This window comes from Aulonocara sp. 'chitande type north' Nkhata Bay, linkage group LG4 (assembly GCF_057382095.1).
Source record: "Aulonocara sp. 'chitande type north' Nkhata Bay isolate Kocher_YH1m ecotype deep benthic linkage group LG4, A_spYH_male_GT1.1, whole genome shotgun sequence".
NCBI lineage: Eukaryota > Metazoa > Chordata > Actinopteri > Cichliformes > Cichlidae > Aulonocara > Aulonocara sp. 'chitande type north' Nkhata Bay.
This window is the reverse complement of record NC_141347.1, coordinates 32,629,428-32,657,373: the sequence shown is the minus strand read 5'-3', so window position 1 is coordinate 32,657,373 and position 27,946 is coordinate 32,629,428. Positions and strand designations below refer to the sequence as shown.

The window sequence follows — 27,946 nt, the reverse complement described above, 5'->3', positions numbered from 1 at the left end:
AAGTGTTTATTTCTAATACAATTTTATTTTTATTTTTTGAAAATAATACGCATTATGGTATTAACAGTGTAAAATACAGCACAAACTGCAGCATGACATAAATGAGCTATGGTTCCGGGATAAATGGGAGGCAAAATAAGCAGCCAGGCACAGCTCATAATTTAACCACGACGTGTCACCTCTTCACTTCAGACTGTCAAGCAAGTCACAGGCTACAACCAATCGTTGCTGAGGAAAGGTGAAGAGGTCTCCATCAATGTTAAGAAGGGAAAAGTAAAGAATAATCGCCACAACTTGAATTTTGATTGCTGCTATGCCTGAAGACGTGTACTGAAGATTCAAATGAGTCATTCAGTCTCAGTAACTTAGATATTCACAAACTCCAAGCTATTGCAGCAACACATATCCAAACCACTCCCCAAAAAAGTTAATCCTAGTAATATTTTAATAAAGAAACACAAACATAAAAACCTAAAAATGCGACACCTTGTCAAATCCCACTCTGAAGCCAGCAAATTAAAGAACACAAGTAAGGCAGCATCAGCCTTACTCCAAATAAAGACTAGAATTCATTAAATACGAGGTACAATTATTCATGTTCAGCCTTTACCAACCCCGTGGATGACTGACAGTGTCGTGACAAGTCCGTCAGGTATCTCTGTGGGGTCTTTTGTGTAATTATCAATTTATCTAGCATGCGTTCGCCGATTTCAGGACAAAATGAACCACTTTGAAGCACCCTCACATTTACACCAAGGGGGAATCCGTGTTTGAAATTGTTTACGCCCAGCTGAAGATCGGTCGTCGGCAAGGCAAAACTTCACCCGCTGAGGCATCACTTCCCAAAAATTCAACCCCTCCCTTCGACCCCCTGTGTGTCCCTCTCGTTTCCCCCGCCTCTGAGCTCACTGTACAGCCTGCTCGTTGGCTGTGCTGCCTGAATCCTGGGGCTTCATGACGTCGGGGAGCTCAGGGGGAGTGGAGAAGGGCTCAATCCTCAGCTGCTCAAAGGAATCATCTGGGAGAACGACAGAAAGTTAAAACACAGAGAGAGACAAAAGAGACATTAAATTCTGGAAAGAGATCAAAGTAACATGAAAGGAGATCCAAAGAAATGAATAATTTTGTATCCAGGGGGACCTGAATTTTAAAATAACAGTTTTTAAAACGCCAAAAAGTCACAAAGTGTTTGTTTTGGACAACTAGACCAATGTTGAACACTGAATAAGTTAAAAGGTATTTTCCTTCTTCCACTGGAAAAAAAATGGCATTTCCTGAGTGACAAAGAAAAACTCTTTGAAAAGCTCTGGCAATCTTTTCTGGCAACATTCCCATTTTTCCTGTTTTCACTTGTATTTTAAGACCATCTCCCGGCAGTCGGTTTCTCTCAGAAAACTCCCAAACCTGCACGACTCTTAAACTTTACCATGAATAACTGGAATACACGGATCAGTACGTTTTGTACGTTGAGCCAACTTTGCCCAATTTGCCAGATTGTCTATGAAATGCACACACAGTACACACTCCAAATACAATTTCAACCCATCTGGCGGCACAAACTGGCAACCCGATTCAAAGGATGTGCCTTGCCAATCTCTACACAGACACCACAGCTGAGTTCTAAATAAATTACCTCTTTTTACCATTTCATCTTTCTTTACTACAAAGACGCAGTAAAATCGCAAGACATAAACAATGATGAGTTCAGCCACATATGTACCCATTTCAGTGTGTGTGACACAGGGTGATGGACTTTGCTAAGTTGGACACATTTACCAAACCGAGCTTCCAGAGTTAATAACACATAATCAAAAACTTGTAAAAATATAAACGCCTCTTTCCAACTGTAGACAACAAGTTGCAACAATTTTCTTTAAAAGCTGGACAATTTAACAGAAGTGGTTATAGCTCACATTTGGCTTGAAAGAGGATAACATATTACAATAACTTACAGTTCAAACAGCAAACTATGACTAGCTTTGCTTACCCATTAGTTGTGGTGGGAACATATCCTATTAAAGTTATTCAGGAAAGTACTTAAAGCCTTTACATGCTGGGCGTGAAAGATTCTTGCGAGCATTTTGGTGCAGCCAGTCCCACCGACTGCGTAATTTTATAGTACTAATTTTTTGGGATCAAGCTCAATTTTTATCATGTGAATGAACAGGCGTCACCAATCAGACCACTGCAATTACCAACAAGTGTGCTTGTAGCTCCAAATGTACACCGATACTGAATACACAAATAGTAACATAATACAATTTCAGCTCAGACACAGCTAAACGCCGTTAGTCGGCTCTCTGAAATGATTTCTTTGCCTCCTCAGATGTGGTCCCAACTCTGCCAACAAGGGTTCAAACTGCCCCACTGACATCGTGATACAGCTTCAACTCCTGTACCAAACCATGAAATTCTGCCTTCTTATCGGAACTGGACAAACCTGGAATCTCCGGTTCTTCATTTTCTTGTTTAAAAACAGCAGAACCAGCTCATCTTTGCTTGATGCAGACTCATTTTTTTTTTTTTAGTAGTACATTCTTTTGAGGACAAATTTTTCACAAAAAGCAACATTTTGGATATGTGCATGTACGTTAAACCAGCGGTCCCCAACCTTTTTTGCGCCACGGACCGGTTTATGTTCGACAATCTTTTCACGAGCCGCCCTTTAAGGTGTCGCGGATAAATACAACAAAATAAAACCAGTACCGGTACCCCAAAAAAAAGAAAAGAAAAAAAAAAGAAGATTTATTCATAACACACGAGAAAAGACCCAGGGAAACCGAGTTAACTATAAAAAAAATAACGTTAAAAAACCCTGAAAACCACAAATTTCACACCCAAGCATCAACTTGCGGTATGATACCAAACGACTCACGGTCTGTGGCCTGATATATATGCTACAACAGAACTACAAACTCCCAGATTTTGAAACTTAAATGTTGGTAGGTATGTTTTTGGAACTTTAGAGATAATTTGGATTGTATAGCGCATCGATGTGACAAGTTGCTTAGTGTAAACCAGAATCCAGAATGTAGAATTTGGCTGTTATCTTTTTTTCCCTAAACCTGAGTTCAGATCAAGCGAATAAGCTCACAGTAAAATCTAGTATTGAGGTGGGTTAGAAGATGAACTACTCACCACTCAGACGAAACGCTAATCCCACCGTGGCCGGGGCCTGAGGCCGGGCTGTCTGATTTGTGAAGCCGCAGTTTCCAAGAGTTTGACTGTCATTAAGCAGCACGTCATCCTGAAGAAGAAAGAGTTAAAAGAAGCAGACATCTTCAGAGATTTGCAGGATCAAGTTTGCAGGACAGACTGTTTTGTAACAAAGCGAAAATGGCGAGGCCTTGTTCTCTGATGTGAAGACTGCTTGTACTCAACAAAAAGCCAAAGTTTGAGGAAAGGAAAAAAAGGAAGTCCAATGATGTGTTCAGATAGAACCTGAACCAAAGTAAAAATATTTAAACTTTGTAAAAACTTTGATTTTTTTTTTTTTTTTTTAAATGAAAGATTAGACTTTCCTGACAAACTGAAATGGAGGACAAGCTTTTTGTAATTGACATTGACTCAACTTCACTTTTACATTGAGAGGGGAAAGGGGGGGGGGGGGGGGGGCTTGAGGAAATGTAGGACTTCCTTCTAATTTCTGAAAATATGTTACTGTCACTTGATTTCAGTTATAAATTATAAGTTTGCTCCTGTCCGCTGACTGCTGGGGCTAAACATTCAGGGGAGACTTCAAGTAACAAAAGAAAACTTTGATTCACGTTTTGTGAGAACAGCTTTGTCAAGTGAATAAAGGACAGGTATTAGAGCTCCAGCTATTATTTTGATTAACAATCTTTTTTTGAGACATTGCTTAGAGTATAAAATTGTAAGGTTAAAAAAAATACTATTAACAAGGTTTCCAGGTAATTTATTTCACCTTATAAAGCCTCTGATCTTCAGGTGGCCTCTTTAAAATGCCCTCCACGATGCGCTTCAGTTCGTAGACTGTGGTTGACTCTTTGGCATCTGTGAAGATGGTCGTCTTGTGACGTCGGATCATTAGAAACACATCCTGCAGTGAGATGAAGTGACAGGAGAAAATCAGATAGTGATGATAGTGATAAACACTGTAACCCTGATTCTCAGAAACACACGTCCTGTCTTACTGAATTAAGCTCAATTCTGTTTTCTGAGCATTTATATCAGATACTGCTCATCTCTGTTGAGCCTACAGAACGTATCCAGTGCCATCACCAGATAGATTTATCACGTGAGAAAAAGCTGGTTAAAGTTTGAGCAAAACAAACAGACGGTAGATGGGCGTTTATAAACTGAAACAGTCTCTGCTTAACCAGGTTATTCTGTGTGGGAACACTTTGGTAACTTTATGAGTAAGCCAAGTCACTTCTCTACACCTCACGTTTTAAATAGCCGCAGTGACACATAGCTTAGCTAAGGCAGTTTTAACCAAAGCTTCAGCCATCTGTTAACGCCAGCTGTAGCGGCTTCCTCGATCAACTGTTTTCACAGACTTGAACTATAAAGTTGACAGTTTGTGTTTCAACTCCTCTAACTTTTAAAACAAGCCCCGCTCACGCTAAACAACCATTTTTTATCTAAGTTACATACATGGCAGCGTTAGCTGATAACTTTAGCCAGTTAGCTTTTGTGCGGCTAGATGGCTATTTGAGCCACAAAAATTTGGATGATTTATCTCGAACAACAGTCAGTTCGTTCACATTGATCGGACCCCACTGTGCTTAACTTGCTATCAACTTGAAGAGTATAGCGCAACGAGCCACCATGAGCTACTGTATTGACTAACGCAGGAGAAGCTAGCCAATGCTAGCAAAGGTTAGCTAAACAAAGACATTCGTCTCTGAGTGATTGCTTTGTGACCAGCTTAGCTGCTCAAATCAGGCATTTTACCGCTCTGGGGAGGGTTTGCCGGCTGACCTAAAGTCGGTTTTTCGTAGTCAACAGGCCACTATATTCTGTATGTGTTTTCCTCACTCACCATTTCTTGCGGTTGGCTGCACACAGTGGGGAGAAAAACTGCACTGCACAACGACAACTATGAGCTCAGAGCAGCATCAGACAGCCACCGCTTTAACTCCACCATCCACCAGCTGAGGGCAGCGCGCACAGCGCCGTCACTCTGTGCATGCACAAACTAATGCAACAGGAGAATATCTGTCTGAATGTCTTATTTCTCTTCATAACTGCTTAAATTATCAGAGTTAATCGGAGCTCCCGTTTTATGAAGGATTGCACCACGTTTTTCCCCCACACACTGAGACGTTTTGTTTTGCAAAGGTCAACACGTGAGCATGAATACTGAAACTCTGGGCTTAAATAAATGTGGAAAATTAAAATTTAAAATAAAACAATGCTTTTGTTAATTCACAAAAAATCAGAAATTTCCATAGTAAGTGGGGCGAAACAGGAACTCTGCCATTTAACGGTTTATCTGTTACTTAATTACTTTGGTGTAGTATGAATGGGTGAGGTCCTTATCAGCATGAAAAGTTGTAAATCTTATAAAAGCACGGTTAAAAGCTTAAAATGAGTGCCCTGCTTGAATATTGTTCAAAGCTAACCTGTGGGCCGGGTTGGAGTCATTGCTGGCCAGATTTTGGTCCCTGGGCCTTGAGTTTGATACCCCTGCCATCGATGGTTAGCAGACAGATTAGTAGATGATTTTACAGCTGATAGTTTTAGCAGTCACTAGAGTTAAAAATACTGTTTTTAGCAGATGAGAATAGTGTTCAAATACAAAATTATTTTATAAGTGCAAAGATTGTGTGTGTGTTTATCTATAAAATATTTATAATTATTCTGGATATTTATAAATGAACTCATCTATTTTGTTGAGATCTGGGGTAGGTCAAGGAAATCTTAATTTCTTTTCAGATTTTTTCTGATCTCGCAAGAAGCTTCCTCCTTTTGGATTCAACACAAGTAAAGTTTTGTAACATCGACACCTTTTAAACTGTTTCATCACGCCTTCCTTCCCTCAGAGATGAGTGGGATGACTGACCTGACAACAGCTGAGGTTTGGTTTTCTGTCTTGACCCTCAGGAGTCAGCAGTGTCTAAAAACAGTGCGACAGAAAAACACACACTTCTCTTTACTGTAAAATAAGAATAGCAGAAGTGAGTTGTAGGCTCGTCAACTGATTCTTGGAAAACTTGTAAATCAGCTGTTTGTGAAATTATTGTTAAAAAAAAGAAGAACGTTTTACTTTGTTTTTTTCCAGTCTGGGTCCTCTTACTCCAACAGTCTGAAGACATGCATCGGGTAAATGGCGAGTCTAAATTGGCTGTAGGTGAGATTGTAAGTATGAATGGTTGTCCGTCTCTCTGTGTTATCATGCGATAGGCTGGCAACCAGGGTGTACCCCTCTCTCACCTTAAGGTAGCTGAGTTGGCCTCAAGAACCCCCAGATTGGATAAGAATAACATGGATAGTCAATAAACAAAAACTATTCACTAGTGATTAAAAATGATATTTAAATAAAGTTTATTGGCATCTTTTACCTTTTTACAAACAGAAAACATCAACGATCAGCAGCCTAAACCTTACCAGTGGAGGTGGCTGAACTGCTTGAAGTCATAAAAATAATAATGCTATACTGATCAGTCTCCTATGGCTCAGAAAACTGTCTCGCCTTCCTAACCTACATTTAGCTTGTTCCAGTCTCAACACTGCAGACATGCTGCTATATATTTTAAGCAAGACATTTTGCTGCAGTGCTACAGCAAAAAACTGAATTAAAATACTACATCCAAAAATACTTGCGAATGAAAAATAGGTGGAGCATCTCAGTGTATCACAGACAAAGTGGAAAATGCTGTCGAAATGCACAGCTTCATCAACAAATCCTCTCCACAGAACTCAGTACTAGAACATCCCGGTCCACTCATCAGGGTTTCCACCAGAACGAATACCTCCAGGACTGAACACGTTCTTCTTCCCTGGTTTGCTGCTAAAGCAGCTCCAGTTTGTTTCCAATTAAAGTGACCTGAAAATAAAACTGAGACAAGTTGAACATCACTGTTAAGTCAGTTTAAAACAACACAGTGTAGTGTCACTAAAACTGGCATAATATTTTAAGACGTCTCACTGCTGGATTTGAAGTCGTTCAACTGATTTCTGATGCTTGTTAAAAGAACACCTCAATAATCTAACCGAGAGAAAATATAAACCTGAATAATTGCTATAGAAACAGTAATTACCTAATCCCAGTGATATATTCCACAAATGCCCTATATGCTTCACACAGTTCCAAACAACAGTAAAATACAGAATATTATATTACAGTGTGGTGCACAACTCCACATAAAACTCACCGAATAAACTTTTATCTAACCACAAAGGCACTCTCTCGGATCTTGGAAAGTGGAAACTGTGAAAAAATGGATTACACAGAAAGTCATTTTACTTTACCTGTAAGATTTATTAAAGATTTATTAGAACTCAAATTTTAAAACCTACACTTACATCCAGTTCTCTGGGGAATTGAACAGGCTCTATTCCCTTACAGCAGAGCACTGAGAAAGGCCTCTCCTCGGTCTCTGAATGCTCTTTGAAGCACAGACTGAACACTTTGGCAGGCAGGTAAACATCCCAGTCAGCTGCATGCTCCTCTATTAGATCGTTCACCATCCTGTTTGATTAGGAACATTACAGCACTGAGATGTTACTATCATGACAGAACATCCAGGTATTATGCGCCGATTGTTTGTAATAACAGTTTGGTCCACAGGTGCCAGATATTTTATATTTTTGGTGTTATTTATTCCCTTTTATCTCATTGAGAAAAAAACATAAATACTATTATAAAAGACAACTACATCATCAGCAGAAAATTGTTGTTCAAATATTCCTTTAGCTCCCAACAAAACAAGTACTGAGAATCCACAGAGAGTTCAAAATTGTCCAGACTCTTTCAGCTCCAATAAAATGAGCGTGACCGCTGTTTCAATAAAGTTTCATGTCCAGACATCCAAAAGTAAAGAAGAGCTAATTTCCATCTGAAGTTGACAAAATTCTCACTTTAGTATATTTTTTGACAAAAAAGAAAAAAGTAGAGCTCGGCTATAACTTTCGATGTTAAGGTAGATGGAAAAAATAATAGCAGCTTTGGAATACTTGACATGTGCTTTACTACCAGGTGGCTAGTTATGGTCGAGCTGATAGAAACACATTAGCACAGATCTGGATAAAACTATTCTCAATAAAAGTTCACGTTGAGGGTCTCCCACTATCATCTGGTAGGAAGAAGATGATGAAAACGGACTATATTTCAGAGATGATCCATCAACAACACAATGCATTAAAACATGTTCCTGTGTGGTTTGAATGACTCACTATGAATAATCCTGTTACATCACCACTTAACAAACAGATACTGATGTTTGCCTGATTTATTGGTGCATGCACAGTTATAACTGCCCTAAAAGCACGAATGCATCTAAAACTATTAACTGCAAAACCAATATGGTAACAGAAAACTTCAGAGACTTTAGCATTCGTGATATTATTAATAACCTAAGTGTTTTAATCCTGTGTTAAAAGCTACAAGTTTTCACCTGCAACAACAAGAGAATGAACTTTGTAGGTCATCCAAATGACAAAATGTATTTTGGTAAAATTAATCAAATCTGGAAAAGGACCAAAAGAAACAAAACTACAGGTATAAAGGCATAACAAGACTATAAAATGTCACAAAAAACAAATATTAGCACACCCTGGCTTTTTACAGACCTGTCTATCAGCTGTGGTGTGATCATATCTGCGATGCCCGTCTGCTGATGATAGACCACAAGAGCAACAGCAACCTTCAGCTGATCTTTCAGTTCTCGGTTGATCTGTCATCGGGAAGACATTCACACAGTATACAGTTGTATGAAACTGGACAATGAGGACACACTATAACATTAGTTTATAACAAAAAAAAGTATCATGCATTATATTATGAGCTGGAAGACACAAAGGGCTTTTTCAGCTGGTGGTAATTCATTTCCAGTATAACATGTTATACTGGACAATTCAGAGTATATGTTTAATTTAACAAAAATAAAACCAATATTATTTCATTAGCATTTAATTATCATGACATCTCACAGAATAGATAAAGTTTCATTCTCAACACCATATTTTTATACTGGAACTCTAAAAAAAACAACTGTATTCATGCAAGTACCACAAGACAAAACTGTTACCCATTTGGAACAAACCACAACAGTATATGTGTGAAAGAAAATAAGGAGGAGTATATTAGCTTCTCTTTATGCATTATATGATTGCCGAGTTGGTCTTGTGAAGGTTAAATATGCTCTTCTAAATTAAAAGCATGTCACTATAATAACTACACATGGGTTTAACTGCCTTGGGTTTGGTTTTCAGGCACTAATTCCAAGTCAGATTTATAAGGCACTTTAAAAAATGCAAGTTTCTAAATTTCAACTACATTTTTGATGTTGATATGAAATCAGGTTTTGCAAAACAGTCCAGGCAGATTAATCAAGTGTGCGCGCTCACTTTGTGGACTATGTCAAGAGGCAGTCTAGAGAGGATTCTCAGTGGATATCCAAAGTGCGCAATGATGTCCACGACGTTCTTTGCCACATCTGAAGGGAGGCACGCTGTCATCGGCACAGCTTCCACCCATTTGGAGTAGAAGTCGGTCACCGTCAAAATGTATTTGTGTCCGTTTACTGTTTGAGGCAGCGGTCCTCGGACATCCAGAGCAAGCCACTCCCATGGCTCCTTCACCTGCAGTCAGGACAATGCATCAGGCAGAGGGACAAAACCACCCAAAACCCTGGTTTGGATTTGGAGTAACACCTGCAGGTAATCGTACAACAGACGTACCTCTATAATGTTTTCATTGTCTTTATCCTCAGGCTGTAAAAATGACAAAAGAGGAGGTGAATTAAGTGCTCCACGATATAAAAGACAAACCTTTACAGATTAAAGGGGTGTAAGAATAATGCAGCAGAGACAGGAAACTGTGACACAATTGTGCGCAACACTTAGTGTCCTGATACCCGTGTGGAGCCCTTGGTTAAAGCTAGTCTGGTGAATTCTGTTTAAAAATGTCCCAGTAGTGGGTGAACTGGAAATATATGAGAATAAAAGTTTATTTTTTGTTTATGATCCAATCAAGTGATCAGGGTTGTGGTTTTAGTGTTCATCCGTTCATCCAGTTTCAGAGAATTATTACATCCCCAGTAGACTGAAAATATTCTACTTACACTGAAATTATTATCTGGAGCCCAGTGGATACTCTGTTGATGCAGGTGGAAACACACACATAGATTAACTCGCACTAATGAAGATAAACAACAAGATAAAACATATCGGATATGCCGTAAATGCCATAAGATTAGCTAAACATAAACTCTTAAGCTATCCCAGTGATCAGTATGTATAAAATACAATTCCATTTACCTGTGGTACACAGTAATCTCCATGAAAAAAGTGTGGAAATGAATCGATCTTCATCAGTGCTTCATCAATTATAATCCTCCATTTCTCTGACGTTTTGGGATCTCTAATCATTAAAACAGAAAAAAAAGTTAAAACATTAAGGAAACGATAATATATATCTGTACAGAAATTATTAACAAAATAAATAAAAAATTTTAAATTTATGAAGGAGAAGCACCAAAGAAACCTCTCTGGTGTTTGATTTGATTTGATCTTTTTCCAAGAGAAAACCTGTGATCGACCAGAAAGTCATCTTTGCCAACACAACAAGTCCCAAGGAGACCTTTGGTTAGGTCTGAAAACTGGTTTAGTGACCTAACCAGTGGGCAGATCTCCAATGGACCAATACAGAAAACCACCATGACTGTAAATTTGTTTTTAAATGCGTGTACAGCAGGAAAATGTCATCTTAAATGCTTTTATCAGCTTTTAAAAGAAAAAAAAAAACAACTTAGGTTTGACATTGTGTTATACCTGCAAACTGTACCATCCAAAACAACCTTTTTGCAAGATTACTGTGGTTTTTAGGCTTGTGCATTAAATATATATCAATTTAAAATCTGAGGCATTTGTATAATGCTAACTGCTTCTATAAAGACATTTATGAGCCACAATCCTTCAGCAGGTAGCAGCTGACAAACCAGATTGTTTTTATACCTCTGAGAGAAACTGACTAGTCAGAAGTAACATGTTTAGTCCTTTTATCCTTTTTAATCTTTTGCTTTTCTTCTAAAACTTCTAACAAATCTTAAATGTCCCTCACTGAGCACAAAACAAATATTTTTCTCAGCAAATAAATATCAAGCATCAAAACCACGCAAAGAAAAATGCTTTGTTTTCAGAATTTATGTGCATATTTGAATGTGTAGCTTATGACTACAAGGCAGCACTTTTAAGTACACCTGTGTGAACGATAAGAAGTGCACTAAAACTAAACTCGAGACTACAAGTTGGTCAGCAATATGGCTTTCTTTCCCAAACTACACGGTCACTATAAATATACAGTGGAATATAACTGAATCAATCTGTGACACCCAGAAACTGTTTCTCATAACCTCATTATGGTGTGAATGTTAAAAGCTCAGCAAATATATAACAAAAAAGTTGCAGATTCAGTGAATTAAGGAGCGATGAGAACAGGAGGAAGTTGGTTTTAGAGAATAATATGGAATATGCTGCTAATATTATTTACCACAATCTAAATTTTGATCTCTAAGCTCATCCAGCCTTGTTTCCTTTATTGAACAAACACTGCAAAAATTAAACCTTTCTTCATTTTAAAATGTTATTAATAACATATAAAGCCCTACATGGCTTGGCTCCTACCTATACAGCAGATCTGCTTAGACTGAAGAGGGTCATCTGGGTCTGAAAAGGTCTTTTAACTGTTTTACGTCTTTACTTTAAAACCAGAGGTAATAATGCTTTTGAGGTTGCCACTGCTAAACCTTCCTCAGCTTATCAGGTTGGCTGAATTTTTTATGGTTGGTTTTCAGTGACGCTTCATAACTCCGCTTTTCCTTAATTGTTTGACTGTTGTTTTTGGCCCTTGGTTCTTTGAATGTGTGTATGCAGGAATGAATGTAAGACTAACTGCATGTTTAATTATGTACACTTATCCTTAATGTGTGGTTTTATTCAAACGGTTAAGCACTTTGTAAATATGCACTTTACAAATAAATGTATTATTAATAATTAACAAGCAAATATGCACAAGAAGCTAATGGCAGTCTTCAAACTGTAAACACTGACTTATTAGACGTATAATTAATGATTTAAGAAACTGGCTCCATAGTATAGCTGTTCACACATTTGCCTAAAAAGTGAAAGATAACAAGGAAGAGACACAAATCCCTCATGAAGGGCATCCGTACTGTGCATACTGAAGCATTACTGCTTATTATTGATTTATGAAAAGAGGACTAGGACAGTAAACGTCTCCTTGTGTGTAGTTACATACCCAGATGTCTCTTGGTCTGTCTGGCTGGGTTCTTTGGCCCGGACACTGTCGTCTGTTGCAGGGAGAGCTGATGTTGCAGATGCAGCCAAATCCTTCTCTGAGCTTTTAGCACCAGGTTGCTGCTTTCACAATAAAATAAACAACACGTAATGCATTTAGAAAAATGAATAACATTAAACGTTAAACAATAAAAAGCTAACTGTCTGGGTCAGCTCACCTTGTGTCGTTTACGTCTCGGGTTAATGGCAGCCTGTATCAAGGAGACAGTAACAACACCTTTATTTTTAAAAAGCCGCTGAGGTTTAAACAGAAAAACAGGAGGAGTTTCATTATGCAGCTTTAAATATTTCACAAATGTTTTATTTCTAAATGATGCCAACAATTATCTATGATACACACAAACCTTCTTTTTCTGTGTGTTGTCAGTCGGTGTAAATATGGTGGGAACCGCATCTTCCCGAAGTGTCACACTTTTGCCCGTTTTGTCAATGTACTGCTCCTCAAAGTGATTGATGCACAGAACAGAAAAGCGAGTCGGCGTCCAGTCCTTCCACTTCATGTTCAGTACCCATTTTTTAAGTTTTCGGGGATTGTACAGGGGAAACCTGCATGCACACACAGAAAACATTTTTTTCCCGTGTGAAAAGTAACTCACTAAAAATTGTGTAGAGTTCAGTAAATTTTACCTGTTGACTAACTCTGTTAAAACTAATTATGATATGCTATATGTAATATAACACTCAGTATTTCCAGCGTGATATACTGAACGTAAGCTAGATAATTAAACTTAAACAACAGAAAAACATAATAATAAGAGCATAATTTACTGTTAAAGATCTTAATCTGGAGTATTTTTGTCTCATAGATGTAATTTAGAGGATCTTAAGTGGTCTTTTTTCAGTTGCTGCCTTTAGGGGTCGCCACAGCAGTTCATCTGCCTCAATCTCAACCTATGCTTAGCATCCTCCTCTGTCACAGCAACCCTCTGTATGTTCTCCTTTACCAAATCCACAGCTCCATGTTAAGCATCGTTTGTCCAATATATCCACTGTCCCTCCTCTGCATATGTCCAAACCATCTAAAAAAAAATGCAGCTTTCTAACTTTGTCTCCCAACACTCAACCTCAGCTGTCCCTCTGACATACTCATTTCTAATCCTGTCCATCCTGCTCATTTACAATAAAAATCTTAACATCTCAAACTGCGCCTCCTGTCTTTTTGTTAGTGCCACCATTTTCAAACCATAAATGATAACATGTCTCACTAGCATCTTGTAAACCTTCCCCTTTACCCTTGCTGCTATCCTGTCAAAAAAAAAAAAAAAAAAAAAAAAATCACCCGACACTTGTCTCCACCCACTCCACTCTGCCTGCACTCTGTTCTTCACCTCTTTTATGCACTGTCTATTGTTTTGGATGGTATGTAAACTCATCTATCTTCAGTACATCTACTTCTTGCAGTATCACACCTGTATCCCTCTCATTTCTCTTCTCTCTGAAGTCCACATCTTCACACCTGTTCCTTACTGTCAGTATAGGTCACAATGTTCCCTGCATCACAGTCCATGAAAACTATGGACTATGATGTTTGTTGCTGAAAGAAGCACCTCAGGGCTGATCCCTGATACACTCCCACCAGCACCTTAAACCCTTAAGTCACTCCTACAGCACACAGCTCACAAGTGGTTCTCAAACGATTTGACTTAGAATTTAGTGTGAATAAAACCCCTCTATTGCAACTGCATAAAAAAAAAATAATGCTGCAGCAAAATGTACAGTGATAAACTTTATTTGTTTATGCCCTTTTTTTGCTTAGTGAGCTTGTGTACACGTCTCGGTAACTTTTCCAGGTGCACTCCGAACTGCACTCCCATGTATACAGAAAAAGATCTAATTATGTGGGCTTAAAATATTGAGAAAAGGTGGAAAATTTGAGTCTTAACACTGATACAAGCCTAGTTCTGTCAGCCACTGTTACTTTACAAACGTGCTTCTAGCTGTCTGTTGGTTTAGTTTAACCAAAAAGCAGCGCTATTGTCGAAAACTTACTTAAAAAACTTTACGTCTGGATCGCTCGAGGTGTCGCAGTTGTAGGCACACGTATATCTCCCCATTTATGGTCAAATTTCGGTCAAGTTGGAACCACAAAAACCGATTTTGTTGTTGCTAACGCTAAAGTTGTATGAGAAACGTCTCCAGCTAACAACAATTTGGACACTTCAACATCCGGAAGGACATTTCAAAATAAAGGTCGCATTTATTCTTCCTTAGAAATATGTACTTTTTTTTACATTTATCATTAAAAATTAATAATATTTAGGATTGATAATTAATATGATTTTTGTTTTTTCAAAAATCGTGGTATTTGTGAAAATTCCTGATATTGAGATTATGTTTAACCATATGGTGAAAACTACAGAAAATTAATTTGCTGGATCCATAAATGTGATATTTCTTTGAAATGATCTCCTAAACTAATAGCTTTTTCTTTTTGGGGGTTAAGTCTACAATTTCGTGTTATCGTTCAGCAACTGTGGTTTCCCCAGAAAGATATGTCCATAAAATCACTTGTCTTACTGTATGTAATGTAATAAATTGAATTTAGGCATTAAAAAAAATATATATGTACTTTAAAACACAGCCACAATTCACTAAGACTAAAATTGACTGGGAGGACTGAATTATGTATCTATTATGTTTACATTTACTCTTATAGTGATTTGTCTCATTTTGTAAATTCACTTATATTTTAATCTACTTTTTCAAATTTTTTTAAATGACAAAAAAACAAAGTTAAGAACAATAAGTAAGAAATAGCCCTGTGGCATGTAAGAAAACTTCAAGTATTATTATTATTATTTTGTGTTTACGTACTATTAGTAAATTATAATTTTACTCAACGATGTTTCGAACTTGACATATCCGCTTTGCACCGGATGTTGTTGCTCCCTCTTCTTTGTTGTGCCTTGATTGGTTAAGGCAGTTTAATACCGCCCCCTTCCCTACCGTTTTGTTTTTGCATCTATACTTTGATATTTTCTTCAAAATACCCACACAAAAAAAGCTCCAAGATCATTTTCTCCGTGGTGATCTGCTGGGTTTTTTTTTAATTACTTAAAATATAAAAATAAATAAAATATTATTCTTGTAAACATATAAACTATTTTTCTCTGGAGAGTTGGGGCAGCTAAATGAATCAAATCAGGCATACTTAAAAACACCTTTGTTTATTTAAAGCTTCTCAGCTGCTTTTTGTTTTCCACTCGACTCTCCACTCATCCCAGTCGATCAGGGTTCGTTTCATGTCCCATCCTGCAGCTTCAGCACCTGAAGGTTACATTTCCAGAATCATGCTTCCACTAAAGGAATCAGAGAGGATGATTGGTAAGTTAAAGCAGTTTTGCATGTGCTCACCCTTAAGTAATGGATTGAAAATGGCATCCATCAGCTTGTGACTCTTGTGCACCATTTCCCAGTGACCTTCTAAAAAGAAAAGAGGAAGTTTTACAGTTCTTCACATTTAAACAGTTAAACATGGAAAGAGGTAGAGGCTCACTTTGTTGTTTCGGTGCAGCCCCTGTAGCTTCTCTGGAGTTTGACGAGCTCAGCATGTTGCCGAGTACTACCGCCTGGCACATCGCTCTGATTTCGTCACTCACTGAAGCTTCTGGTCCCAAACAAACACATACACAGCCTGCGAGAAAGACAGGAGGTTTAAAAATAACTTTCCAAGTATGTAAACATGCTGCTTTTCTTTGCATGGGTGGAAGACAGCATACCATTTCTGACTCCTAACAGGTAAGGCATGCTGTTTTCCTTCAAAGCCAACTCAAGATCTTCTGGGCTGCAAAATGAGCAGAACGATAATGAAATTCCTTTTAGTTTTATGACATGTTTCCGAAGTGTTTTTAACTTCAACATATAACAGACCAGTGGCTCACAGCTGGAATACACAAACTGTGGCAGGAGGAGGAATCTTTAAACAGCTCATCGTTTTTATCCATAAACTGTTTCAGTTATTTAAGATCATCAAACTTTCTGCCCGTCACGGTTTCTGTGTGTGATTTAAGACAGACTGATTTGGGGGTCAGAGGAAGGTGGACAGAACAGACAAGGAGGCACATGAAATGAGAAAAGTCTTCTTCTTCTTTGCTTCCTCCACTTGCATTGGTGTGAGGAACTAAGACGCAAGGAAAAGAATCGAAAACATGTAATTTGAGAAATGAACGTTTCAGCTTTTCAGTGTCTGACTTTAACTATTTAATAAAAACTTCCCTGTTCTGGATTTTTCCTCCTTGTCTCACTCTTCCCCTGCATATTTTCATTGCTACTGCAACATTTAAATGCGTGCAAACCAAGTTTTGAAATCACCTCTGTGCAATCTCCTGCAGCCTCACTCCAAGCTTTATCGGCACAGTTTGCCCAAACTCTAAAACAAAATCAAAAGCAAAACAGAAGACAACTTAATAAGATTTACAATGACTCGACACAGGACTCTACCCTGCCAGTGTGATAGCACAAAAAACTTAATTCTTACCAAAGAAAACTGGTTCTCTCTGATTGGCCTCTGGTGGACTCAGGATTCGTTTGTCCTTCAGGTACTGCTGCAGTACGATAGAAAGCCGTGCTTCGTTGAAGGTTTCCATGACAACTGAACGCACAGCCTTGTAGTTGGCAAAAAGATGAAGCACGGTGAAGAGGAAGAAGAGGCAGAGAGTCAATCTAAACAAGACAGAAAGGGAGAAAGAGACTGAGGTGGGTGATGTTAGAGGCATGAAACACTCTAAAGCAACAGTTCACCCACATTATTTACTATTACTATTTTTTTTTTATTATCCTATACTTTGATTATCATTTTTTTGTTCTTTTTCTTTATTTTTTTTTCTCTTTGATAACTTTACTTGCTGTGCAGTCGTTTAAGTCAAATTTACTTGACCCGATCCTTCTAGATCATTTTGTCTGGGTTTGGAAGTACCAGCTAAGGAAATGTCCACCTTGTCTTATAATATAATAAAACTGTACCACAATCACCTTGAAGGCTCAAAGTGCCAAGAAAAAAAAGTTTTTCTCCAAAACTAGAACCTCACATCAAAACAATCATAAACAGCATTGCAGGCTGGAGCAAAAACATGTTTTTTGGGTAAACTGACCCGTTAAGAATATAATTAGTATTTGAAATATAGCAAAACTTACACTGGATTATCAGTGACGAGGGGAATGAGTATCAGACTGACCAGCAGTCCGGCCAGATTCACTAAAGTCTCCTAAAGGAAAACACAGAGATGATGATGTTATGATGGCTTTACAGATTTGCTACAAATTACCTGTTTTTTACTGTGTGTCTCTGGAGATAAACATTGTGTACATAATAAAATGTATCTGCTTCAGTAGCAGGGACCTGAAATGTTGCTGTTATTATTAATCAAACGTGCTTTACCTGGTTTAACTTAAAACTACCATTAAAGGGCTTTTTGTGCTTCTTTCTTGTGCCACACCAAAATATTGTATACAGAATATATCCTTTTCTAATTACCATCACATTAAGTTTCCATCCTGGTACATTTGAAAGATTGTTCATTGTCTACATGTTTTCAGTGTAAAACTGCTCACATTGGTTAGCTTGATGATACACAGTGTGATGAAAGTAGGAAGTGGCAGCTACCTGACTGCCGTCTTTGGCAGAGATGTCAGCCATGTTGTCTCTGCGGGCCTGATGAACAGTGAGAGCCGCTCTGGTCGCACCACCTGCCACTCCAACAATAGACTGGAGAAGACAAACACAAATGGATGACATGCAAGATAACGCAACGTAACGTTTTATACTTTTTCTGCATCCTTGCACCTGGGCTGTCCTTGGTCAACTAGACAGGAATTTCATTTTTATATCACCTATTTAGCAATGGGAATAGCCTTTTAAATTGTGGTGTACATTAAATAATTTTGAACAGAATTAACCCGTTTTTTGTTTGTTTGTTTGTTTGTTTGTTTGTTTGTTTGTTACCTTGAATATCCCTGCAGTGCACACAATGAAGGTGAAGCAAGCAGGAAAGTAAGGAGCCAGTATTTCCATGAACATGGCAATGTCATTGAGCACATCAGCAAAAAGTCTAATTGGGAATTAAAAAACAAACAAAACTCAAATGGGTTTCCTGTGGTGACTGGAATGACTTGTCTTACACATTTATCACATACCTCCATTTTTTTGCTTCAGAGTCCAGCTTACTCCTGGAAAAAGACGAAGAAACTTACTCTGAACATAATTTCTATCAGAACAAAAGCCAATGTTGTGTGTGTGTGTGTGTGTGTGTGTGTGTGTGTGTGTGTGTGTGTGTGTGTGTGAGAAGAGACTGGCAAATGGCATTGAAGGAAATACTGATAGAATCACTTCCTTAAATTTCCTTAAAGCACTGAATTTTATGCACTTTAAAAAAAATTTATCATCAGTGGCCACAGTTGTAGAATCTAAAGTATTTGCTTTTGCACACTGGGTTAGATCTTCTCATATAAGCCTTACCCTTTCTGCCAGGCGAAGAGGATTCTTCCCAACATGCCAGTCCCATCTGCAGGGAGACACATTTGTTTGTTATCGAAACACCAGTGAGGTCAGCACGAGCTGTGCAGGGTTAATGTAAATGTAAATGTACTTTTCCACCTTTTAATAACCAGGTAACAGTGGCTGCAGCTACGGTGGCCTCCTGGTTTCCAACACCAACACCTCTGAGGGAAGCCTGAGTGGCGAGAGTCCCTGACAGGGAACTGGAGAAGGCCTGAGAGAGGAGGAAGAGCGTGACTGAAGGGGTTTAATGTCACAGATATGTAACTATCCCTGTTGTATTACCCACTGTACCTGCATTGTATCCCAGAACTGGTACTGCAGATAATCATCACTCACACTCTCTGGATAACCTTGAGGCAGAAAGACGCTCTGAAATCAAAAGTTCAAACTTCAGGTTGATGTTTGCAGTTAGCGTAAGCACAATTAAGTTCACTTGTGCCTTACTTTAAAAACTCCAAAAACCGAGTTTCCTCCTGAGTGACCTTCACTCCCATCTCTCCTCCTCTCCATCACTCCATCTTTTGATACATACTTCCAGGATTCTGCACTGCCATATCTCTCTGTTGCCAAAACCACACCTTTGTCCGTCTCCATTTATACTTTTAAGAGCGATAGTCGGAGGGATGTAAACGATTTTTTAAACAAACTGAGCAATTCTGCGGCTTCAGATCCACTGGAATGCATTTAATTAAAGCCCAGCTAAAAGTGGACTTCAGCGTGACAGAGCCGACGTGTCCTGTTTTGTTTTGATTTGTGACGTTTCCGGGTTTGCTTCCGCACTCACAGTTTCCCGATCACTCATTGGTGGATTAGAAGTTCAAGGCGGAGCCCCAGCGGAGACGCTCAAATGATGTCAAAGAAACGAGAAATAGATTTTTTTTTCTTCGCTTTTTACGGTCTTGCTGGAGGAACAATAAATATTTTTCATAACCATGTGTCAGTTAACATGAATGAACTCAGATGATAAAAAACAAATACTGTCAAAAAAAAAAGCGTACACAAGCAGGATAAATAAATAAAATATAAATAATAAATAAAAATAAAAATGTGATACCAACATTGCAATGCACATTCATTTAAGACAATATCTACAGTTTCTTTCCCCTAAATTTCACCAACCTTGTTTCATACGGCTCATGCAATGAACTTCACGTAATTTAACCATTTTTCCATTCTTTAACTTCCAGGTGATTTAAAATTAAACATAAAAGTATAAACACAATACATACAGTTAAATAAATAAATAGAAATGGTTCACCCTGTCTTAGTATGGCACCTGCTTTTTCTCTCTCCCCTCTGTGCAAGTGAATGGTGATTAACCAATCCTTTACAGCAGTGGGTGTGGTGTCTGATAACCCAGAGCAAGCACACCTGTTGTACACCTGAGTGATCATCCTCATTATTTAAATTCAGAGTGCTGCTAAGGACCGGATTGTTAAACAGTTTTTGTGGTACTGTTATTTAGGGGGTTTAGTGCAATTATGAACTGTTTGCTTGGGTTTAACCTGTGAGACACTCACCTGCCTTTCATTTCCTGTGTTCCTCTCTGGAGAATCTGGACTAATCCACGTACCTGCCTTGTCCATTCCCCCTTTTACCAGCTGGAAAATAACCTGCCTAATGGAAGCCAAGCCCAATCACAGTACTTTGCAAAGACAGGAAGTTGGTGGGAGGTTTTCCTGGTCCTTACTGGGGAGTTAACCCACATTCTGAGGAAACAAACTTCACTGCTGCAGAAAGCAGTAATCGAACTTTTGCACCTAAGGACCATTTGCTTAACTACGAATGGTTTTTCAACCAGTTTATTAACCAGTTAATTCTTGAGTTCCAGTTGTTTATCTTGCAAACCCACCTGTGCTCTGCTGTATTTACTCCTGTTTTACTGGTATTAAAGTCAAGTCAAGATACTCAGACTACCACAAACGTTATAGCTGTGACACTTAAAATTGATTTAATTCAATTTCATTTATGTAGTGCCAAATATAATAACAGTTGCCTCAAGGTACTTTATACTGCAAGGTAATGAACGTACAATAACACAGAGAAAATCCCATCAATCAAATGACCCCCTTTCACCAAACACTTGGCAACAGTGAGAAGGGAAAAGTCCCTTTTAACAAGAAGAAACCTGAAGCAGAACTAGGTTTGGGGAGGGGTGACCATATGCTGTGACAGATTGGGGGTGAGGGAAGAGAAACAGGACAAAAGACAGACTGTGGAGGAGATCCAGAGTTTAATATTAACTAATGATTAAATGCAGAATTAAATGCAGGTGTGTAAACACACAGTGAAGAAGAAACAGTAATGCATCATTGGAAGCCCCTAGTAGCCTAAGCCAATTCTAAGGCAAGAATCAGGGTCACCTGATCCAGCCCTAACTATATGCTTTGTCAAAAAGGACATTTGTAAGCCTAATATAATTCAGCCTGCGGATGTAAGAAAGACCTGCTTCATGTGAAGCACAGAAGTTAAACTGATAAAGAAATAGAAATTCAACAAGAAACTAACCAGCAGTAGACCAGTAAAAATGTTGAAGCCAAAGCGTGTCTAGTGTTCATAAAGACCTGGGTTCATAGTTCATCCATCATTTTTATGAGCATGCCAGAGAGCTACTGAAATATAAAATCCAGTATTAAAACTTTAAAAGTTTTAATACAGGATGGAAAGTGATTTATAAAACTTTGGATGCAGAAGTACATATAGATAAATATATTTTTTCAATTATAAATAAATAGTTATAGTAGTTACTATAATTTTATAGTTTCCTATAATTTTGCAAGCTGTGGCTTTAGTTGTTCAAGGTAGTTTCTTAAGATTCCTGTAAGCAGTGCATTGCAATCATCCAGCAAACTAGAGATACATGGATGAGTTATTTAGTTACATGATAACCGCTGAATCTTTATTATATTTCTGTGGTGATAAATCAGATTCTAACAATGTTCATGATGTGGCCCAGGGAATCTGCAAAGTGAGGTCAGCATCTGTGAGACTCCAGTGGTCAGGACCGCTTTCTGATCAAAGTTAAACTGAAGGCGGTTTTAGCCATACTGTTATCAACATCAATGAAACTGATAGTGTGTCAGTCAGCAGACTGGGAACGCTGTGTCAGGAGCATAGTTGATGACACATGCTTATGACACACTCAATTAACAACCACGTATTGTGATTGTTAATCAAGTGACCATGGTAACTGGTGTAAGTTAATAATTGTCATGGGGTATGACACATGAGCTAAAATTCCCAAGACAAACACCAAAATCCCACCCTCCATTGGCCTGCCCACCTCTGTAGTTACAACATTGCAGAAATCATTAGAAATCTTCATAGTTTAGTGTCAGTGGTAATTCGTGGATGGGTTTTTTTCCCTTAAAATTCTACAAAGTAATGTAACATTAGTTATGTGTCTGCAGTTATTAATAACAGACAGATTTAGACTGTTTTTCTTTAAATGTGGTTTAACAAGATTTAAGTAAGGCAGGAAAAATACCAGACTGTCACAAGGTGTTTACAGTGGTTAAAATGCCCTTATAAACAGCTAAAAGTACAAAAAAGGGGGGTGAGGGTGGGTTCAAGTGAAGACGTGGAACTGTTAAGACTTTGAATGCTCTGATAATCAGCCTAGACCTCTGTAAAATTAGTTGCAATGAGTAAAACTGAGTTTGACCTAGTGTCAAAAATAAATAAATAAATAAATGAGAATGATATATTCAGATAGCAAAGGCTAAGGTTTAGATTCATTACCATAGGTGAGTTAGATCTCATAGGGTTCAAACTATTCTTATATGTCATCATTTTATTGCAGTTTTTGGGGAGAATGTAAATATATTTACTGTACAACTTGCACCTAAACATTTTTATTGCACAGAACTGTAACTGTGCATCTACAAAACATTTGTTGTTTTATCGCACACAGTTGCAGTCGTATTGTTGATGCAGGAAAGGTCAAGGAATGTGGGCGGTAACAGGTCACAGGTGGTTTAAATGATTCACCTGGAGAAGAAACTTACCAGTCGCATTCTTCTAGTATTACTCAGCCACTACAGGATATTTGCTCACTGCTATTTTGCAGCAGACTTATAGGCTGCTTGTACTGAACCCTGCATCCTGCCTTAATTACCTTTAAAATTAGAAGAAATCACACACACCCTGCTGATGGCAAAAATCATAAAAAGCCTACTCTGACTTTGTTTTGCCATCATTCAATAAAGTTACTGTTTACATATAACAGCAGTGTTTATCTTATGTATCTTCTCTGCTTTAGTTGATCCAGTTTACTTACGTAGATCTTTCAAATTTGAAGAATAAACAGTTCAAGGTGTTTAAATGTTTCTGTGGGGTACCTTTACTTGTCTCCAGATTCTGGCTGTTTTCCATTATTTGTGTTACAGAGTTGCATATTCCTGCCAGAAGCTATTTGTGGATGTAGGGCAGTGCAGATGACTGCATCACTTGTATGTTTTTGTTTCTCCGCTCCTAGACACAGCAGAGGTTTTTCTTTTAACAGGACAGAATTTACCACAAAAATTCTATGTCATAAAACTTTATTGTAGTTTGTTTGTATACTTTCATTTGAATATTTTATTCAGTGATCTTTCCCCAGTCTAGGTTTGCTCAATTACAACTCTGTAAACCAATTTTATTGCTTTGAAACAGCCAGCTGTCGCTATATTTAGATATATGAAAGGGTCATTACATTAACTGTAGTAAATGGTAAATGGCCTGTATTTGTATAGCGCTTTTCTAGTCCCTAAGGACCCCAAAGCGCTTTACACAACCAGTCATCCACCCATTCACACACACTGGTGATGGCAAGCTACATTGTAGCCACCCTGGGGCGCACTGACAGAGGTGAGGCTGCCAGACACTGGCGCCACCGGGCCCTCTGACCACCACTAGTAGGCAACGGGTGAAGTGTCTTGCCCAAGGACACAACGACCGAGACTGTCCGAGCCGGGGCTCGAACCAGCAACCTTCCGATTACAAGACAAACTCCCAACTCTTGAGCCACGATCGCCCCGTTGTAACATATTGGCAGTCTTTTTTTTTTCTTTTTTTTTTTGAAATGCCTGGCACTATGACACAAAACAAACAGCACCCTGATTGTAACGTCACGGCAGTTTTTTAGTCTCAGGGAACAGCCGTATTTGTGTACAGTGGGTGGGGTCAATGTTGGAAAAATGCTCTCAGGTTGCATCAGTGTTTAAGAATGTATCTTATGCGAAGGTCAGAGAGTAGAGGGGGGGTCAGGAGACTGGAAAAAAGCAGGGTGTGTTAAAAGTGATTGATTCTGCTGTGATGAGCAGAAAGAAAATCAAGTGTACAATCAGAGGAAAGGGCAATTTAAAAATAGATAGCAGACTGGAATCTCAGGTTTACCTGAAGGCATTACAAGTTCTGACACACCTTTCTCAGCTCTTCTGGAATCTGGTATGAAATAAGAAACAGTTGTAAGTCTGTGCATTATGTATCAGTGCGACAACTGAGGAAGAGAAAGGAAAATCTAAACTGAAATAAAATATGAGAACTAACGCAACACTGTGAGGTAATAACAAGCTGACACATTTTATGAGTGGGAGTGGAGACGGGGGGGAAAGAGGGCAGGGCAGTAAAGGGGAAATGGGAGTGGAAGTCGCAAACAGAGTTTCACCAAAGGCTATTCTTCCTGTCATTCAACAGCTTGTGTAGAACAGGAACAGATCAGGTTTATGTCGTCTCTCTACAATCACAGTAGCGCTCTTTGGATGTCCATTTGTAAATATTTAACTGAAATCTTCACATATTAAAGGAAGGCAGCTCGAGTTGGAAAAGACCTGCTGACCATCTCAACAAGGCTTTGATATCACTCTGAGAAGAAGCCGGACAAACTTTGAACAAAGATCAGACTGAGGAGTGGATTCAGGACACTGCCTTTTAAAACTTGCTCAGGTTTGTACTTGATTTCAGCCTTTGAATGCGGTCTAAGTGGTTGTCATAGTGATTAAAAAAATCTTAGCTCCCTAGTTGTTAATACTCTGTTTGCCTTGTAGAACCACCTTTAAGATTTTGGTGTACAGCAGTGTTTGATCAAAGCTTACTTAATCGCCTCATGTTTACTGTTGTATTCCACTTCATGTGAAGGGTGGAGGACGGAGTTTTCTCCCTCTTCACTACAAATGATTCGCAGCCCTGCATGTGTAATATTACACTCGGCTCATACATTTTCTCATCTCTTACCAAAAAATGCACAATGTAGGTGTCGCCCGCCCGGCTCTTTTAAATCAGAGGCTAGATAAGTAACACTTCAGGCTTCAACTTGCCGTAACAACCTGCCCACCAAGCTAGTTTTTCAAGCTATTACTTTATTTTTTTATTTTTTAGTAACAGGGGAACACTGTTACGCACGCTGCTCACTGTATTGCAACATTCTTCAAAATATACTTTCTGTTTCTTATGGAAATACCCAGTCCTCACTCACATTCTCAAGAATACACTACATTTTTTTGCAGAGCGTGTTTAAACCCGTGGGAAACATTTATTTTAAATTCTTTTGAATCTGAATCTAAATTGTTTTGTTCAGTGGTGGAGAAAACCGGTTTACCTGAGCAGGGTTTGTCCTTTGAAAACAAACTAGTTCCTTAAAGTTGCTTTTATCTTGAAAAATCAAACATGTCTATCAAGCAGCCATCAAACTGTCCGTTCAGTGTTTCTGTGCACACAAAATGTTTAAGCGTGTTTGAGATGTTCGTTTTTTGTCTTTTGGGTCAAACTTTCCCTAACTTTACGTCATATTTTGCAGAGATGTCAGAGTCATCCCAGAACCATCTAAACAACCTTGAAAGTCTTCCACTGACTACTGTAACAGGAACAGGTCTTCAACAACCCGAGGAAACCTGCAGTCAAGTAATCTGTGAGGACTCTACTGCGTCCTGCTGCAATGACAAGTACCACAGGAAACTGGCCGTCTGTAGCATCATCTGCGGGTTTTCCTGCTGCGGAGTCCCAGCTTTGATTTATTCTGTCAAGGTACTTTATTTTAAGTCATGTTCTGAGTACATGCAGGCGTCTCTTATGAGAATAACCATACTTAGATTAACTGTTATGGCTGGTTTGGGATGCTTTAGTCAAATTTTATCTGACACAAGACAAGGGCAAGTAATTCCTGTTGGAAACCAGATTTCTTCATGCAGCTCTTCTTCAATTTAAAAGAGTTTTTCAGCTCTACAATCACCTGTTCGTACAGGTGTGTTAAAAAACTTGCCCTAAACCAGGCACAGTGCAGTGAATGAGGGTATGATCCTCATGTTGTAAGAAAAGCAATGTTCTGCGGAAGTTATTATTCATAATGTGCACTCTGGATTTGTTTCCAATCCTATGAGAACAGCATCAGAGTGTGCAGCAAAAACACAGCTTCCACTTACACACAGCTCATTAATGAGAAACATCTTAACCTTCACATCTCCTCAGATCTACATATTCAATTATTATGTTCCCTTAGAATAAGAGAAACTGAAATAAAATGCTTCTTCTTTTTGATTTCATCTTTAAATGAAAAATATTGTCATGTGTTTACTTTAACAGGCTGAGGATGCTGAAAAAGCTGAGAAGGCCGAGCCGACGACAGACAGGAGAGCTCCAGAGTATTTAAGACAGGCCAAAAAATGGGGCATCATCTCCATCGTGACGTGGGTTTCCGTTCTAGTGTCAGCTCCATTGCTGCTGGCACTGGGCTCATATCTCGCCACTTTGATTGACTGATCAACCTCAAAGGAGAACAGCCAGAGGAGTGTCTCTGCTGATGTTTAAGGAGACGGACAGTGGAGAGCAGGAAGCTGCTGAATCAATGGCTACGAACACCAAAGCTGTGGAGAAACTACAGGTTACATTAAATGGAAAAAGGCTGTCTTGGTTTTTCTTACGCTGAAATGGGTGCTGTCCTAATTTATACTTTTCTAGCTCCTTTAGTTTTTACACAAAGAACAAACATCTTTCAAAATAGTATTAAATGTCTAACAACTGTTTTTGTTATATGCTGTGATATTTATTAAACCATCTGTTGACCCGTGGACTATACGAACGTACATGTATATATTATAGATTGAAGACTAAAGCTGTTATATATAATATAAAGCTACTTAAATGTAAAGCTGCTCCCGTAAAGACTCAATCCTTAATATTCTTACAGTTATACTTTAACTTTCTTACTGTAGATGACTACAGATGCTATATAAGTTAATCAATCAATCAACAAGTCACTTTAAAATGAGGCAACTTGTGACTTTAGGATTGAGTCTCTACTGGAGATAAAATGCGAGGCAGTGATTGGGGCAGTGCTTTATCAGGACATTATGAGGTCCTGTTCTTGCTATTTTAGTTTATTAATGTCAAATGTATATATATGCTGCACTTTTATACAAACATTAACAAACAATTTTATAATAAAATGAGGAAACTTTTATGGTCTTCATCCACTTGAAACATTTTAACATGTACTCATTAAAAAAACGTTGCCATGGGATTATTGCATTGTTACAATATTTACTTAATTAATGTCAAATGTATATATATACATGTTGTACTTTTATACAAGCATTAACACAAGCTGTTTTCTAATAAAATGACAGATTTTTTATGCTTTGATTTGATTGAAGTATTTGTGCGTACAAAACAAAATATTTTAATAGTTTTACAGTATCTCATTATCATTTGACAAAGTTTTTTTTTTAATGTATAGTGTTACTTGTACTGACCACATTCTTTTAATAGTTCAGTCTATCAGGGCATTTGGAGAGGTCACCCATGTGGCTGGGTGACTTTGGCTCCCACATTTGGGTGAAGGAGGACTTTCTCCTCATCAACAATTTATCTGGGGTTCATGCCTGTGGTTGTGTGAGGTGTAATCAGAAACTGGAACAGGAAAAACCAGTCCATGCAATCCAAGATTCCCGGGAGTCCGTCAGTAGTGACTGG

General features: G+C 38.4%; 4 protein-coding genes across 6 annotated transcripts; 1 reads left to right on the top strand and 3 right to left on the bottom strand.

Moving 5' to 3' along the window:
• Positions 1-21: 21 nt before the first annotated feature.
• On the bottom strand, positions 22-6,368 carry elob (elongin B). Of its 2 annotated transcripts, XM_086289991.1 has the most exons (5): positions 6,233-6,368; positions 6,029-6,082; positions 3,926-4,060; positions 3,139-3,247; positions 22-1,018 (listed from the first exon to the last, which is right to left on the bottom strand). In XM_086289991.1, the coding sequence occupies exons 3-5, from the start codon at positions 4,046-4,048 to the stop codon at positions 906-908; spliced, it is 345 nt and encodes a 114-aa protein (XP_086146117.1). In that variant the 5' UTR covers positions 4,049-4,060; positions 6,029-6,082; positions 6,233-6,368; the 3' UTR covers positions 22-905. The 2 variants fall into 2 exon arrangements, with proteins under 2 accessions (XP_086146117.1, XP_086146116.1); XM_086289990.1 differs by lacking the exons at positions 6,029-6,082; positions 6,233-6,368 and adding an exon at positions 5,006-5,189.
• A 118-nt stretch (positions 6,369-6,486) lies between these two features.
• Positions 6,487-14,681, bottom strand: LOC147333058 (uncharacterized). 2 transcript variants are annotated; one of them, XM_086289988.1, is made up of 12 exons: positions 14,494-14,681; positions 12,849-13,050; positions 12,663-12,695; positions 12,446-12,564; positions 10,447-10,549; positions 10,251-10,283; positions 9,868-9,900; positions 9,535-9,768; positions 8,758-8,861; positions 7,492-7,657; positions 7,341-7,396; positions 6,487-7,012 (listed from the first exon to the last, which is right to left on the bottom strand). In XM_086289988.1, exons 1-11 carry the CDS (start codon positions 14,556-14,558, stop codon positions 7,352-7,354), a joined length of 1,137 nt encoding a protein of 378 aa, XP_086146114.1. In that variant the 5' UTR covers positions 14,559-14,681; the 3' UTR covers positions 6,487-7,012; positions 7,341-7,351. The 2 variants fall into 2 exon arrangements, with proteins under 2 accessions (XP_086146114.1, XP_086146113.1); XM_086289987.1 differs by having other exon boundaries at positions 6,487-7,024; positions 14,494-14,680.
• Positions 12,921-19,781, bottom strand: rusf1 (RUS family member 1). The gene is made up of 15 exons (XM_086289986.1): positions 19,445-19,781; positions 19,292-19,369; positions 19,097-19,211; positions 18,959-19,004; positions 18,637-18,669; positions 18,446-18,551; positions 18,107-18,208; positions 17,638-17,708; positions 16,982-17,166; positions 16,816-16,873; positions 16,224-16,288; positions 16,001-16,138; positions 15,859-15,927; positions 15,666-15,771; positions 12,921-13,050 (listed from the first exon to the last, which is right to left on the bottom strand). Exons 1-14 carry the CDS (start codon positions 19,592-19,594, stop codon positions 15,686-15,688), a joined length of 1,302 nt encoding a protein of 433 aa, XP_086146112.1. The 5' UTR covers positions 19,595-19,781; the 3' UTR covers positions 12,921-13,050; positions 15,666-15,685.
• A 4,876-nt stretch (positions 19,782-24,657) lies between these two features.
• LOC147333056 (transmembrane protein 265-like) lies at positions 24,658-27,594 on the top strand. The gene is made up of 3 exons (XM_086290737.1): positions 24,658-24,925; positions 25,776-26,002; positions 26,558-27,594. The coding sequence occupies exons 2-3, from the start codon at positions 25,778-25,780 to the stop codon at positions 26,732-26,734; spliced, it is 402 nt and encodes a 133-aa protein (XP_086146863.1). The 5' UTR covers positions 24,658-24,925; positions 25,776-25,777; the 3' UTR covers positions 26,735-27,594.
• The last annotated feature ends 352 nt before the right edge of the window (positions 27,595-27,946 follow it).

Coding starts and splice junctions, on each gene's coding strand:
- rusf1 (XM_086289986.1), bottom strand. CDS start 19,594: ATGGAGACGGACAAAGGTGTGGTTTTGGCAACAGAGAGATATGGCAGT. Junction 17,167..17,637: donor CTCGTCACTGATAATCCAGT/GTAAGTTTTGCT, acceptor TGTCTTGTTTAG/ATTGACTCTCTGCCTCTTCT. Junction 16,289..16,815: donor CTGCAGGAGATTGCACAGAG/GTGATTTCAAAA, acceptor CTCATTTTGCAG/CCCAGAAGATCTTGAGTTGG.
- elob (XM_086289990.1), bottom strand. Junction 3,248..3,925: donor AAGATCAGAGGCTTTATAAG/GTGAAATAAATT, acceptor TTTCTTCTTCAG/GATGACGTGCTGCTTAATGA. Junction 1,019..3,138: donor ATTAGCGTTTCGTCTGAGTG/GTGAGTAGTTCA, acceptor TCGTTCTCCCAG/ATGATTCCTTTGAGCAGCTG.
- LOC147333056 (XM_086290737.1), top strand. CDS start 25,778: ATGTCAGAGTCATCCCAGAACCATCTAAACAACCTTGAAAGTCTTCCA. Junction 26,003..26,557: donor CTTTGATTTATTCTGTCAAG/GTACTTTATTTT, acceptor TTACTTTAACAG/GCTGAGGATGCTGAAAAAGC.
- LOC147333058 (XM_086289988.1), bottom strand. CDS start 14,558: ATGGGGAGATATACGTGTGCCTACAACTGCGACACCTCGAGCGATCCA. Junction 10,550..12,445: donor ACAGACCAAGAGACATCTGG/GTATGTAACTAC, acceptor TTTAATGATTAG/AGATCCCAAAACGTCAGAGA. Junction 9,769..9,867: donor ACAATGAAAACATTATAGAG/GTACGTCTGTTG, acceptor TCCTGACTGCAG/GTGAAGGAGCCATGGGAGTG.